This window comes from Ictidomys tridecemlineatus, chromosome 9, assembly GCF_052094955.1.
Source record: "Ictidomys tridecemlineatus isolate mIctTri1 chromosome 9, mIctTri1.hap1, whole genome shotgun sequence".
Taxonomy (NCBI): domain Eukaryota; kingdom Metazoa; phylum Chordata; class Mammalia; order Rodentia; family Sciuridae; genus Ictidomys; species Ictidomys tridecemlineatus.
This window is the reverse complement of record NC_135485.1, coordinates 123,618,343-123,634,506: the sequence shown is the minus strand read 5'-3', so window position 1 is coordinate 123,634,506 and position 16,164 is coordinate 123,618,343. Positions and strand designations below refer to the sequence as shown.

Here is a 16,164-nt window from a genome sequence, read left to right as displayed (position 1 = left end):
TTCCTACCTGTGCAGCCCTCTGTCCTGGGTCCCCCCAACCCCAGGCTTGCCGCTGTAGACAGGGATGTTTGTGCTCAATGTATCCAACTACACCATATTGTCCCTTTCCTGAGCTTCCTGGGCACAGGAGTCCTTTTTATTCATCTGTGTTCACCCCTCTCACCTCTCTCCCTTCCAGCCCAGCATGGTGCCTGGCACTAAGGGACCATCAACCGCTGCCACCCCCACGTGTAGTGGCCCAGTAGCTCTGGTCCTGTTGCTCCCTCCACTTGCAGAATGCTTCCTCACCAGCTGATCCTCCACCTTGCTCCTTCAAGTTTAGTCTTTGGCCTAGAAAATAGGTACCACTCAGGAGCTTCTAGTAGCAGCCTCAGAACTTTGGAGAAGACTGTTCTGTTTTTATTTCTGCACACAGGTGCTTGCCACCGGGCTCAGCGGGCTCTACTCTTCCCTGCCCACCAAGCTGGAGGAGAAGGGCGAGGAATGGCACTGCCTGCTGAAGGACGACTGGCTCCTGCTGCCGCCCCTCGTGCAGTTCATGAACTCCCTGGAGTTCTGCAACGCCGTCATCCAGGTGCGTCCCTTTGCTGGCGTCCCTTCTAATCTTAATCACGTTCATGGAATATGGGTGCTCTACTTCAAGCCCACCAAATGCTCTGGAATGAGCGAAAGTGTTTGTTTTGTAGGATTCTGGGAAGTCTCAATTGAGAAAAAAATGAGTAGATTATGTCCTCTATAGATTGGGTTAATTCTGTTTTGATTATCCACATCCACTTACCCATCAAAATAAGTTCAGTGCCTGACTCATTAAATAGGTATTTTTAGGCTTTTAAGTATTCCAAATTATAACACTTTTACTTCAAGGTCTTCTTGGGAGTCTACAAAGGAAAACACTTTATTTTGCTTAATGGTGCATACCACATAAAGAATATTGTTATCCCAATTGAATTTAGAAGAAGTTAACCATCTTCTTAGCAACACAAATTAAATTTGCTTTGAAATTGGTCTGCTTAGGGGAAAAAACTAGCCACTGAACTCTTGTATATTTGGCTTCTTGATTAGATTTTTACCTTCAGATTCCTTGTTACTGTTTTCAGTAAAAATCAGATTTTATATATATTTAAGGATGTAGTAGATTTTCATAAAAATATTTTACTTTTATACAGCATAATTATTACCTTAATATTAGATTTATTATGAAATTGTTTTTTTTTATGGTGATTGGAGGGTGAAAAATGTTAAGTTTATCTGTTTATTTACCAAATAAAGAAATAGCTTCTGGAAGAAAATGCAAGTAAATTACTTTAGTTCCATTTTGTTTATATTGTTAAGTCAAAGGAGGTTTTATTTATATGTAAGACAAATGGATCACATCTTCAATTATTTTTTAATAGTATAGCCTATCAAGATTTTCTTGCAGAAGTGTCTGGAAATAAAAATTCCTCTCCAAATGTGGGGGAGGGGAGACACACAGACATTATCAGTAATTTAAATATCTAGCCTTACTTATCTAGAATTGCTTTTCAGTTTTTATTCTTCCTTCCTTCCTTCCTTCCTTCCTTCCTTCCTTCCTTCCTTCCTTCCTTCCTTCCTTCCTTCCTTCCTTCCTTCCTTCCTTCCTTCCTTCCTTCCTTCGAAGTAAAACTAGTGGGCAGTATATTTTGAAATTGAAGCCATAAGTACGTGTGTGTGTCTGTTTTCTTTCTTTCTTCTTTTTCTTCTTCTTCTTTTTGTTGGTGTGGTACCAAGGGCCTTCATCCTGCTGATAAGCACACACTGAGCTGAATCCCCAGCCTGCCATATGCTTTTTAAGAATTTTTGTTTGGGGATTCAACTGGAAAGGTTACTTCTCGTAGATACTGGTAAAGTATCATGCTGGGTATATTTTGACAGCCAAATATGGGAAGTGTTAGTACTTTCAGTGTTTTCTGGTTTTGAACATTGTCTATGTTTTAATGAAAAAATTTTTTTATTAAAAAAATTCATTTATTTTTATTGATGTTGAAGATTGAACCCAGTGCCTCACACAAACTAGGCAAGCACTCTACCACTGAGCTACAACTGCAGCCCCTGAAAATATTTTCCAAATCCCTTTCTCTTTAACATAAATGACTATCAGAAAATGTATTTCAGAATGAGAAAATTCTTTCTGCTAGCAAAATAAGTATATTTAATTATCTGTTTGACAGTTATGTCTTTTTAAATTAGTTACAAGTTAAGATGGGCTCTAGAGGAAGTTAAAGGGTAAAATTCATACTTACCAGTTTGTTAATGTTAATTTATGAATCCTTATATATATTCAGTCTTTTGTCCCCCTCCATAGACCCTTTAAAATTACCGTTGTTTTTTAAATTTGAAAATCCAGCTTTAGCTAAGCTGTTTATACGAGGTTAAACCATTTGAAAAAAAATCACACAGCAATTCTGAATTATTCTTTATATACTGTATAAATGACCCAAATTTGGATTTCCTTTTTGCATTGAGCATGTATACAGAAATGTTTGATTTTAAGACCTAAAGATTGAACTTTCTCTGCCTGCCTGTTTGTGTCCCAGGTGGCTCACCCCTTGATTCGCAATCAGCTTGTCAGTTACATTTACAACGGATTCCTGGTGCCTGTCTTGGCCCCTGCTCTCCACAAGGTCAGTGACTGGCTAATGAAATCTTCTGTCTGTTTATAGTAAACTGATGTGCACCAAGGAGGGTAGACGCAGTGTAACTGACTCCACGGTGGCTTGAACCCCATTTGCCTTCTCATTGCGTCCGTACTTCTCAGTAATATCAAGCACAGGTCTTAAAAATAGCCCCTGTGTTTGGAGTAGTGGAATCCAGCCTGGCAGATGTCAAGTAAGGTCGTCAGTCTAGAGGAGCGTTGGCAGGTGGCCCCTGGATCTTGTGCCTATTCAGTTTGTGGGTGGAGGCTGCTTGGACCCTGTTAAGCTGTTCACTGAGGACGAGTCTGTCACAGCGGATATGAGTTGCCTAGAGAGGGGCAGTGTAGCCCAAGTGTCATGGATTTGCCGTCTCCTTAATAGAACATGATTTTCTATTATAACAATTTTGTGACAGCGAAAATTAAAGTGAAGCCAAGTTAAGGTCCCATCAAAGGTTGGCTGTCTCATTAGCACGGCTCTGAATTCCTTATGACTCTCATTTTACATAATAAATCAACTGATATCTTTTCCATTGTGAGCTGTTATGAGACACTCGGGGACCTAGAATTCTAATTTTTTTTTCTTTGCCAAGTGAAGAGCCTTGTGTCATATTTAGTTCATAGGATTTTTGTCAGGTTTCTGGAATTACCACTGCTGGTAGGAAGAGAAGCCAGAAGCAACTTGTATATTGTTTTGATGAAATGCTCACCTTTCTCCCTGCTGGAGTTCCATGCTATGGGCTCTTATTTTACAGAAGCCAAGAATACTTGACTGCAGCGGCTCTGCAGCCTTACTTTACATGCCAAGGGGTTTCTGACGTAGAGCACTGGTCTTGATGGAAGATGTTTCTCTCTTATCAAGTGCAGGGCCTTTTGAGCCTCAGAGCCATGTTTTCCAAAACAAATAGAGTACTTGATCTGACTAGGATTTTTGTGTTGCTTCTAGGTTCAAGAGGTAATCTTGGATATGGTTTAAATATCAAAACACTGAGATTTTTAGTTGTTTATGGACACAAAGGGACCAAGTCTGTGAAATTGGATGTGTCTTAGAAAATAAAGCAATATCTTTGGAAAATACAAACCTTGCATTTGTTTTGAGGCTGTCTTTCTGTTAGTCTGTATGTGGTTGTTTGGGGGATAGGTGAGTGTATGACACTGACGGTCTCTGACCCCCTGTGTGGAGGAACTTCCCACTTCAGAGGAATACAACAGTGTTATTGAAATTCTTTGCAGTAATTATTCATAGGCCTCCAAACACAATTGGACTTTCTTTTCTCATTTATTCCTGTCCTTTTCCTCATTGACCTGTTGACAAAATAATTACTATAATAGTGACAATTATTATAATTACTATTTGCTCAGGACAATTCATATTATAATTAGCATATTTTAATGTTACAAATAATGACAACTCTTTTTAATGCATTAGTAGAGTTCCATGAAATGTTTTGATAGATGTGTACATTGCATAATGTTTACATCAGGTTAAACATATTCCTCAGACATCTTCTCATTTCTTTCTTTTAAAAAAATTTTTTTTTTCGTTGTTGATAGGTCTTTATTTATTTATACTCGGTGCTGAGAATCGAACCCAGTGCCTCACACATGCTAGGCAAGCCTACTACCAATGAGCCACAATGCAGCCCTCATTTATCTTTTCTTTACAGTGAAAACTTTCAAAATCCTTTCTGCTAGCTTTTTGAAATGTACAGTTCATTATTGTTATCTGTGTCCACCGTACCTTTCGGTGGCACACCAGGACTTCTTGCTCTTAGCTAATTATAACTCAGTATAGTGACAGTTCCTCATCCACAGCCGAGGATGAGCTCCGCCCCACAGCGCCTTGGTGAGGATCTTGCTGGCCACACCCCACTGCCCTTCTCCCTCACAGCACCAGGCATAGGTGAATCCCCTCGTTAACTATGCTTCTGCCCACACAGGGACATGCATGCTTTCTGCGGGCAGGGTTCCCATGAGTGCTGTTCACTGGGTAGCCTAGGGTTGAAAAAACAATACATAAGTGAGATCTTTCTTCAAGTGCCAACAGAGTGCTGGCCCTTGGTACCTTCCTGGACAGTGCTTTGTAAAAGACTAATAGCTAACTCACATTTTACATAGCTCTTTATATATTATCTGTTATTATTCTCAATTATGCCCATAATTAAAATAATGAATATTTTAAAACTATGGAGCTATACATGTTGTGGGGGAAAAACCCACCTAGAGCCAATAAAGACTATCGAAAATGAATGAAATTTATTGGATTTGAATTTGCAGCTCCCTAATTAAGACTCTTCAACTTTTATCCACGGCAGACAATTTCTCCCAGGGTTGTTTAAGCACCCAGGGAGAACAAAGACTGAGTTTTACCCTCCTCAATTAATTTTTCTTCCTGTTCTCCATCATTTTGTTTGTGTTTTTGTCATTTAGAATTAAAAAGGCTGGGAAGGCAGTGGGCTGGGGAAGGCTCACCACCTTTCATGAGCAGCAGCATGGGGAGAGGAGCAATCACCCAGAACCGGGTGGCTCTTGGGGGGTCCCCAGTGGGAGCAGCTGTAGCCTATTTCCTGCATCAGCTCCTTGGACAGGGGAAGGGACGCCTACAGTTTGGGCTCAGGTCTCCCGTAGAGGGACTCTGGTCCATTGCCCTGACACGTGCACCTTAGTTAGGTGTCTAAATAAATCTTTGTGCACTCAGTCCCTAATTTATACTTGACATGTTAGTTACCTGCCATCAGCCTGGGCAGCTGACAGAGGCAAACTCAGTCTGTCTCCTAAATAATGTAAATAAGTTCACATTTAAAAATGTCTCCACATTGCCATCGGTACCCACACACAGCATCCCCACAGCATTTCTTTAAACTAGAGACAACTCACTACGAAACGTCGCGGGTGGCAGAAGGTGTGGAGCGGGGTGCTCCCGAGTGAAGGTTGGTCCTCTCTCCTTTCCCTCTCTGTGTCTGTGCTGCAGGCTGTCTCGTCTCTGCAGGCTGTTCTTTCTTTCCTTTTTTTTTACAGAATTGTAATATTTATTTATTTTTTTTAGTTTTCAGCGGACACAACATCTTTGTCTGTATGTGGTGCTGAGGATCGAACCCGGGCCACACGCATGCCAGGCGAGCGCGCTACCACCAGCCACATCCCCAGTCTAGGCTGTTCTTTTTTTAATATTTATTTTTTAGTTTTCGGCGGACACAACATCTTTATTTATTTTTATTTTTTTGTATGTGGTGCTGAGGATCGAACCCAGTGCGGTGCGCATGCCAGGCAAGCGTCCTACCGCTTGAGCCACATCCCCAGCCCCATACTGCAGGCTGTTCTGTTCGTGCTTTTCCTTATCCAACACTGTGGGTGGCCATTTATTCTGCTGTGTTAACACAAAGGTGGACCTGGTTTTCTGTTTGTTTGTTTTCTGTTTTGTTTTAAAGGGCTGCATAGTTTTCTGAAATGTGGACATACGGGTTCACAATTCCTCATCTACAACCTGAACTTAAATGGAATGTTTTCTTCTAATTCATTTGGCATACAATCTAACCTTTATTGAACTCAGTTATTGTCCAGCTCTACCTGAACCATCTCAAGACTCTTTACTTTCATCCACTTGCATTAATACACACATACATACACACACATTTTTTTGGTACCAGGGATTGAACTCAGGGGCACTCGACCACTGAGCCACATCCCCAGCCTTATTTTGTATTTTATTTAGAGACAGGGTCTCACCAAGTTGCTTAGCACCTTGTTTTTACTGAGGCTGACTTTGAACTCGAGATCCTCCTGCCTCAGCCATCCTAGCCATTGGGATTATGGGCATGCGCCACTGTGCCTGGCTAACACTTATATATTTTGTGGAAGAAATATCACTATTTCTTTATATTCCAAGATCTCCTGGGGATGTTATATCAAATGTGGCAGATGCATTTATTTCTAAAAGTTTTGAATTTTAAAAATACATCGTCTCAGGGCTGGGGATGTGGCTCAAGCGGTAGCGCGCTCGCCTGGCATGCGTGCGACCCAGGTTCGATCCTCAGCACCACATACCAACAAAGATGTTGTGTCCACTGAGAACTGAAAAATAAATATTAAAAAAAAAAATACATCGTCTCCAGGGTTTTGGAAAAGGATTGGAAGACTATTCTGGACATTTGGAAAAGGGGGAATTTTTCAGATAGATTGAAGTCATACTTTGTAAAAGTCACACGATGAAAACAATGTTGAATTATTACAGGCAATAAGGAATTAGGCTCAGCCATAGATAGGGGTATCACATTCTGCAAAACTGGTTACTTTTTACTTCAGATTAATGGGACGGACTTTATTCGATAAGAGCCACTTTTCTTGTGTCAGTGTTTAGTTTGTCAAAGCTAATATTTTGAAGCTGAATGTGCACTGGCATTAGCCTGGGTTCTCAGAGAAGCAGACAGGATGAAGTGCACTAGGATTTTATTTCAGATGTAAGAGGAAACAGGAATGGAGAAGGGGAGGGCTGGGAGAAGCCGCCTGGAACTCCGCCTGGAACTCCGTTTGACTCCAAGTTAAGGAGCCAGTGAGAGGAGGTGGGCTGGAAGGGCCCAGCTGTGTCAGAGGAGGCCCGGCCAACCAGCTGGGAACGGGCTGCCTTGTTCCCTTGTTCACTGGCTGGGAGCAGTGGGCAGAGGGTGGCCTTGGAGCAAACACGGGGCTGACCCCAGGTGGTTAGCAGTGCTCCCTATGGGTGGAGGTTCGAGAGGGGTTTCCTGATTGTAGATGTGAAAAATATGGGCATGTAAATGTAAGTTTATAGACCTCCTTCCTGGTGTGCAGAATATTCAGGAGGCCACATGGACCCCTAATGGTCATTCGGTCAGTATTAACAAAGGAGCTTCTCATGTCAGTTAGGATGATTATAACAAGGTCAAATCTTAGGTGCTGAATTCACAGACGTTTTTTTCTTGTTTTCATCTTGGGTGTGAGACGAAGAATTTGTGGGTAGCTTCTCTTCATGTGATCCTCCCACGGGGATCCGGGTTGATAAAAACCTTATCATCTGGAACTAATATCACCCCCTGAAATGTCAGAGGGGAGAGAGCTTAAGGAATGGCCCAGTGTTTCATGAAGCTTTTGTCTGGGAGTGACTCGTGTCATTTCTGTTCACTTTCAGTCATCAGGCTACATCTGACCTCGGGGGGGGGGGGGGAGTGCAGTCCTGCCGTTCTCTCAGAAGCCTAGAATGTGATTAGCAGCTCCAAGGACTGTCATTTGTATTTTGTCAGAGCCCTGTAGGAACAGGTGGCACTCAATTTGGGTGGTGAGGGGACCTTAATAAGTGGACTGCTTAGTTAGAAGAGAGTGGTGCTTCAGTGATTTATTGCTGTGTAATAAACAGTCCCCAAACTTGGTGACTATAACAGTCATGGACTATTGGTCTATGTCACAATTCTGGTTCAGGATTTCAGTTGGGCGCAGTGGGGAAGTTCGCTTCTGCTCTGTGATGTCTGCAGCCCGAGCAGCTTCAGGCCTGCTGGAGGCCACTCTTCTCTTTCCTTTGTTGTGACTGGGATCTGGAGTGTCCTCCAGAGCTCCTGTGTCAGGTCACGGCAGTGTTCAGAGGTGTGATGGATGGGTCATGAGGGGCTCTGCCCCCATCAGTGGGTTAACTTACCAGGAGGTGGTAAGAATTGGAGACAGGTGGGGCGTGGTTGGGGAAGTGGGCCATCGGGGGCATGCCCCCCACTTCCTGGCTGCCAGGAGCTGACAGCTTCCCCCCTCAGCCCTTCTGCCTTGGCATCTCTGCCTTGCAGCCGGCTGACTATGGCTCAGTCCTCTGAAACCATGAGCCAAAACGAATCTTTCCTCTCCTCGCTTGTCCTTGTCAGGTTTTTTGGTCACAGCAATGAAACCCTGAGAGTAACAGGCTTCCTCCCAGCATGGCAGCCTCGTGGTTGGTCTTCCCATGTTGAAGTCCAGGGACTCCAAGAGGGAGTGGTAGAAGCTGCCAATCTCCCAAGACTTGGCTTCAGAACCTGGAACAGATCACTTCTCCTATTTTTTCTTCTTTTTGTTCATAGTAGCACAGAACCTACCCACTTTCCAGGGAGGGGCATAGACCCCACCTCATAATGGTAAGAGTGTTAAAGAATTTGTAACCATCTTCTGGGCAGGTTTACCATGGCTACCACCCCTAGGTCTGAACGTGTATGTAATGAGTCAGAGAAAGGGCCCTTTCCTGTGTGGACAGGGCCACCTGATAGGAGCCTGAACTTCAGTCATGGGTCACCACCAGCCTGAGGCAGCCCTCAGAAGGGGTCAGGATTATACGCCCAGCTTTTCTCCCTTCCCTCCTCAGGTCTCCTTTTGGAACCCCTTTGCACTAGCCCAAGTGGAGGTCAGATGGCAAGGGAACCGTGGAAAGAGCTGGCGCACACTGGGGTGCAGAGCAGGGTGGGAAGATGGAGAGTAGATCTAGAGGGACACCTGGACGCAGCCTAGCATCTCAGAGCACTAAGGAGCAGGTATGGCTGGCACCTGTAGGGAGTGCCTGCACTTAGTGCTTTAGTATATTGCAATATAAACCTTCCTAAAAACACATTTTAATACTTACTATTTGTAGTTTGTAGTTAGTGCCTGATTCTGTGTATTGACCTTTGTCCTCTGGAACCTAAAATCATAGTGATGTCTTCATGTGGCACGTGGAAATGCCTGCTACATACCAGATCTGGAATGCAGTGATAATACACTAAAGCACAGGTAACCAACGTCAGCTTGGGCTGTTATTATGCAAATTCATGCAGAGGCCTAGTGTGTCACAGGACAGCACTAGACTGTGAGTCAGAAGATCTGGGTTCTAGTTCTGGCTCTTCTGTTTGCTGCTGTGTGACCTTGTGCAAAATTTTTGACCTCTCTGAGTCTTAGCTGCCCAGTGAAGATACTAATACTCCTTTTTCCTCTGTAGAGGTTGTGAAGATCAAACTTGAGCACATTCTGAAAAATCCTATACTCTGATGTGTAAAAGGAATCCCCATGGTTGTTCCAGGACCAACCCTGCCGTCTCCTTTGCAGTGAAAGGGTACTATCATTGTTCCTAGGCCATGTCCACGTGCAAAGCACTCCACCAGACTGCCCTGCAACATGGGCTTTTATCTGGTACCCGGGAGACTGACATGTTAAAAAGCAAGGACTAGAATAAGTGCTGCCACAGAGAAAGAGGCCAGGGTGGGCAGGGGGCGTGAGGGGGTAAGAGTGGGGAGGGTGACCGTGTACACAGCTGGAAGGCGAGCAGGCTGGAGGAGGGCTGGTGGGAGGAGGGCTGGGCCGGTGATGCCAGGAGGGGAACATTTGCCCAAAAGTTTCCCAGCAGCACTGTGGCTTGCAAAGGCTGCAGGGGAATGAAGACCAGGGGAGAGGCTGCTTCAATTCCTGAGGCAGGTGAATACCTGCGTCTGTCATGAGCAGTGCAGGGGGCAGCAGGTGATGAGGGGCTCAGGAACAAAACAAGGCAGCAATTGTGATATGGGGTCTGGGAGATGTGGTGGCCCACAGAAGGAAGCAGGGAGGGGGTCAGGAGCCTGAGTCTCACTGAGCACTGAGCACGTGTGCCTGACATTAGCCACATATTGACTTTGACCCTGCCTAGCCACTCCTCTGAAACCCTGGAGGGTCCATATCTGGGTTCCCAAGCAAGTGTCAAGGTTCCCTGGGCTTTTCAGCACACCCCCAGGGGCCCGCATGTTCCCAGGTAGTTAGGGAAACACAGTGACATCTGTTGGACACCAGGGGAACTTCTCGCTCAGAATCGCTCACAGTTTCAGTGTTAAATGGTATCCATTTCCTTCAAAGTAGCCAAGCCTTTGCAGGGAATTCTTGGTGGGTATGGAACTTAAAAGCTAGTGTCACAGGAGAATTGCTGTGGAGCTGGGAATGAGGTGTGCAGATTCCAGGTGTGCAGATTCCAGGTTTGAGTGCATGTCAGGTTGCATTGTTAGGACTTCACTGTTGTCTGGATCTAAATACTTGATCAGTGGGTGCTTGGTGGATGTTTCTTTGGTGTAGGGATTCTGGGAATAACCTGATACATTGGAGATACCCTGGATTAAGGAGCTTAATATCCCAGGTCCATGCTGTTTGCTTTTTTGTGCCTCTAGGTCAGGGTTTGACAAACCTCAGTCCATGGGCCAGATGTAGCCTGTGGCCTGTTTTTCTGTATCCTCAGAATGAAAGGATGGGTTTCACATCTATCAGTAGATATGTGGATAAGCAAAATGTGGTAGACACCTACAGTGGAATTTATTCAGCCTTAAATAGGAAGGAATCTCTGCACCTGGTACAACGTTGATGGAACCTTGAGGATGTTGTGAGATAAACCAGTCACAGAAGGACAAGGACCACATGATTCAAGGTCAGATTCACAGACAGAAAGTAGAAGTGTGTTTACCAAGGGCAGGAGATGGGGAGAATGGAGAATTCTTGTTTTATTGGGACAGATTTTCAGTCTGGCAAGATGAAAAAAGTTCTGGAGTTGATTGCACAACTGTATAAATGTACTTCACATTACTGAGCTGTACACTTAAAAGACGGTCAGCAGGAGCCAGGCATGGTGGCGCAAGCCTGTAATCCCAGCGGCTCAGAAGGCTTGAGGCAGGAGGATCATGAGTTCAAAGCCAGTCTCGGCAAAAGTGAGGCACTAAGCAACTCAGTGAGACTCTGTCTCTAAGTAGAATACAGAATAGGGCTGGGGATGTGGCTCAGTGGCCGAGTGCCCCTGAGTTCAATGCTAGTACCAAAAAAAAAAAAAGTCTTCAAAACAAACAAACAAAATGAATATACCATAGACACTAGATCTGCAAAGCCTAAAATATTTGCTTTCTGGATCTTGACAGAAAAAGATGGCCAGCCTCTAATGCACAGGGTAGCGTGGGATTCTGCATATTTTAAGTGATCAGTAAATGTTCAAAGATAATATAGTAGAAGCTACTCTCTAGAAGGATGGAGAGAGCCTATTGAAAGGATCATCACATATTTTTTATTTGAAAGCAGTGATCAGGCTGAAGAGCAGCATATTAAAAACCAGTGAAATAGCCTGACTGGCAGTCGGAGAATCTGCCCAGGTGGGGGTCCAGGGCTGACCATGCAGCTGGGGTTGGCAGTGCAGTTGAAGATGGCTTGAGCGCTTGTCCTGGCTCTAGCAGGGTGAGGAGAGAGCTGCAGGGTGTGTGGATGGGACTGGGTTGTCCAAATGCCCTCTGGGCTTGGTCCTGGTATTCAGTCATGGGTCTTGTGAGCTAGGGAAGTCTTTAGTCTTGTGGGTTATTTTGGATCCTTCATTTAGAAGTTGTTGGGAAACGAGGACAGAAGTTTGGTACTTTCTCTGGTAGATGGAGGCAGAGACCCCGAGGGGACTGTGCTGAAGTAAGAGGTGGGTTGAAGGGGAAATAATTACACGCAGTCCTTTTCTGCAGCTCAGAGGCATTAGTGGTGAAAACATGACCTCAAAAAAAAAAGAAAAAAGCCTGTGCCTTTGGCTTTTGCAAAGAGCAGCCAGGTGTGTTTCTGTGTTTCATTCAGCAAATAATTCCATACAAATGTGCTTGGAAAAACAGAAGCAAAAAATCTTCCAGAAAAACCAATTTCCCCACCGTCTCCTGTGTGCTAAATCCAGGCTTGAACAGCATACCTGGGTAGAATAATTTCAGACATGTCCTTGAAGACCCGTCTTAGGTGCATGTAGGCTTCTGTGGTGCCCATTGTTTACAGCCTTGTCTTCCAAACATGTACATACATATTCATGATCTGCATTCTGCAGGCTCAGTAATTCATAGCTTATTGACTTCAGCTGATGGATGCAAGTTTTGGGGGGACTTTAGAAAAAAGATGAAAATTTTGAGAGTCTGGGAATAGCCACCTGTGAGTTGTCCCTAGCTTGCTGGTAGTGTGCATGTGGGCAGGGTAGCTGGGACTCCACCAGAGGCTAGTTTAGCTCTCACTGACTGGGCATGTTGTGGGCTTTTATGCCCACTGAGAGTCACTACTGAAGATTTTTAAGAGCAATTAAGTACTATCTTCAAATTTTTATTACTGTTATAATAAATATTAATGGGCTATAATTAGGTGCGGAGTTTGCAGGAGGAGCACCCTGATCCCTTATGTAAGGGTGAGGAGTGAGCAGAGCAGCCACTGCTTAACCATATTTTTATTTATGCATTTCAGTAATTCAATTTTTAAAGCCTGTTCTCTACGTTACTGACTGTTGTGGTTTGGATGTGAAATGTCCCCCAGAAGCTCACATGTGAGTCAATGCAAGAAGGTTCCAAGGAAAAATGATTGTAAGAATCTTAATGCAATCTGTGATTTAATCCCCTGATAGGGATGAACTGAGTGGTAACTGAAGTGGTGTGGTGTGGCTGGAGGAGGTGGGAATTGGGGTGTGGCTTTGGGTATAAGTGGGGCCTCTCTCTGCTTTCTGATCATGATGTGAGCTGCTTCCCTCTGCCACACTCTTCTGCCATGTTCAGCCTCACCTTGAACCCCAAGGAATGGAGTTGGCCTTCTATGGACTGAGACCTCTGAAACCCTGAGCCCTCAAATAAACTTTTCCTCCTCTACAATTGTGCTGGTCAGGTCCTTTAGTCACAGTAGCAAAAAAGCTGACTAAAACACTGACCCATAGTTTTTAATCACTGAAGACTCCTGAATCATGTTGTCTTGTATTATTTTTTGCTAAGTACTGTTCCTGTTCCTGTAATAATGTTGAATTGTATTTGTTTACATGGAACTTTGTCTGTTTTTAGCCATGCCGGAGTCAGTTACTTAAAAAGTTTCTGTCCTCCACTGTGCAGAAAGGTGCCCCCATGCTCACACTGGTGCTGGATCACTGGCCTGGTGCACCGTGCAGGTGATCTCAGTGGTGTCCTGGGGCAGTGAGATCTGTCTTATAAGTTGCTGCTGTCCTCTCTACAGCGTCTGGCTGGCTTCGGGACAGGCAGGCATTCCCTTTAGGGCCTTCTAGCAGATTGGGAAGCTGAGCTAGTTGTTGGTGCTTGGGCTCGGCAGGAAAGCCCAGTGTGCCTGGCCATCCCTCCTTTATTGTGTTGTGCTTCATGTCCAATGCTGGGGTCCTGCTGTGACTGAGGAGCCATCACTAAGGAGCCTGGCCCAGCTTGCAGTGGGAGTGGTGGGGTCCAAACCTTTGTTCTGTCTCCTCAGTGACCCTGGACTTAGACAAGCAGAGTCCCCTGGAAGCAGGGCGGCCAGATGTAAAGATCACTGTAGTTGGTCAGTAATTGCAGTTGAATGATGTAATTAAGAGGCCCAGGCCTGTTGTGGGCCCGCAGCTATGTAACATGGAGCGGCAGTAGCACTATTAAACCCAGACCCAAGAAATCATATTAAGCAGGCCAGCTCTAGACATACTAAATTAATAATTGCTCTGTCCAGTGAGAGCGAGCTATTAAACAGAGCTAGAAGATTTTAGCGACAAGTGTGAGAGGGTTTGACTTGGAAATACTTGATTTATTAATTGGAAACTAGAAGTGTGTGTCATATACTGCTTTCATTTGGTGCATTATGTTGAATTAATACGGTTTTGAGAAGCCATCCAACTTATATTACAGAGCTGTTGCAGATTTTGGACTGTTTTTGTTTTATTGTTAGAAAACCTGTAGTTTCAGATGACTAAATAGCTCTTTCATTGATCTGTAATTAATAAAATTTGGCTTATTGCCAAGAGGAAATAGAGAACTGTAGATATGAAGATACTAGGAGAAATAATTGAGAAGCATAGACGTGGTACAACCCACTGAATCTTTTCCTAGGCTAACCCCTCCTCCCACTCCCTCTCTGTAGGCTCCCTTCTCCAGCTGCCTTGACCTGTTGGCTCTGGTCTGAGCGCACCTCAGCCCACTGGTTGAAGGCCTGTGCTTATGCCTTCCCTCCACTTGAGACACTCTCCCCTTTCCCTTGGGCATCCAAATCTTCCTCACCCTCCAGTGCACAGATCTCAGGCCACCTCCTTCCGGAACTCCGTCCTGGTCAGTCCAGGCAGAGGCAATCCCTGAGTACTTCTCTGGAGTTTGTTTGGTACCACTCAGGTGGCACTGGAAGGCTGCCTCCCATGGATCTATGGCTGACCTCTCCCACCGGGCGGAACGCACCTTGAGAGCAGGGCCTGCACCTGCTGGTTTACTCGCCCATTCACTGAATGAACATTACTGCAGTACACCTAGCGCGTTGTCGCGAATATGCTAGGTGCTATGATGGCTCTTGAATAAAGTAAACACATGTGTGAGTGTAGACATGGTGACCAGGGAAGGGGGTGTGTGGCGTGATGGCTGGAGTGGGAGAAGAGTGAAGTGAGGGGAGCGTGTTGAGGACTGGCTGCAGATGAGAGGGGGCTGTGCTGAAAGGGAGACAACTCCTAACTGCTGTGAAAGTCCACAGGGAGCCAGACTTAAAACACATATTGCTGGAAAAAGTACCAGGGAAGATTAGATATTTTATAGAAAGAAGCAGAGAGAAAATGAACAAAAAACATTCCCGAAGAATCAGTGATGATTCTAAGAATCCTGTTTGAAGTGGGCTCTCCATTTGCAGAAATAAAATTATATGAGGTGGTTAAGGTTTACTGTTTCTGGAGTGAGTTGCCTATGAAATATTGAGTTAAAAATAATAAGTCATTGCCATGGCTGTTTATCCAGATGTCATGCTGTCTGAATAAGCCCCTGTGATCTCCATGCTCATGTTAAGTGCTTCACTGTGACTGTAGGTTGGGCGTCCCTGACTTGAAAATCCAACATGCCCTGAAATCCTAGACTGCATTCTCTTGAAGGTTGCCCAAGTGTAGATGTCACTGTCCAGTTTCCTTCTGTAAAGGGTTTTGTTTGAGAATTTAAGAGTTGAGAGCTTTGAAATTCATTAGTTTTCAATTTCATAGAGGAGCTGTGTGTGTGGAAGAGCCTAGGATCTTCTGCTTATGTCTGTGTCCTTATTGCCTGGTGTGATATTGGTCCAGGGACAGTTACCTAGTAAGCTTTATGTGAACATTTTTCAGTAAATGAATTAATAACATGTTAGTTCATAGAAATTTCACAGATTATGAATTTCATGAAACATATTCTTTGTGTTTAAAATTCTTGCTAAATCTAAATGGAGAGATTAAATTGGAGATAGAAATGTAGTTTGTTATGTTTCACTTGTGAATTTTAATTCTGGACTTAATTCCAGAGATTTTCTAGTCCTAGCTCCTCATTTTATCAGAGAAAGACACCAAGGACCAGAGAGGCTATGAGAAGCTTATGTAGCTGGTGACTGGCTACCTCCAGCCAATCCCAGATCTTGAGGCTTCAATTCCGTCTCTTTCCAGGAGCCCTTTTGAGCTAAATTCTAGATTCATGATTCCTTCCATGGCATAAATTTAACTCCTGAGCTTCCAAAGCAGAATTTAGGGGAAAAAAATCCTCATGCTTTTATTAATTGCACTCTTCAAGATTCTGCCAGAGCGGACGCCCTGCCCATCTCTCAGGGGCTGCTTGGGTGCA

General features: G+C 44.4%; 1 protein-coding gene across 5 annotated transcripts in view; it reads left to right on the top strand.

Annotated features, from left to right (window-relative positions):
• Window positions 1–16,164, top strand: part of Fhip1a (FHF complex subunit HOOK interacting protein 1A) — a 238,510-nt gene that overhangs the window by 164,092 nt on the left and 58,254 nt on the right. For all 5 annotated transcript variants that reach the window (XM_040293192.2, XM_005337599.5, XM_078022036.1 and 2 more), the window contains 2 exons: window positions 416–574; window positions 2,556–2,642. In XM_040293192.2, coding sequence (XP_040149126.2) covers window positions 416–574; window positions 2,556–2,642 — 246 coding nt within the window. The remainder of the gene's footprint in view (window positions 1–415; window positions 575–2,555; window positions 2,643–16,164) is intronic.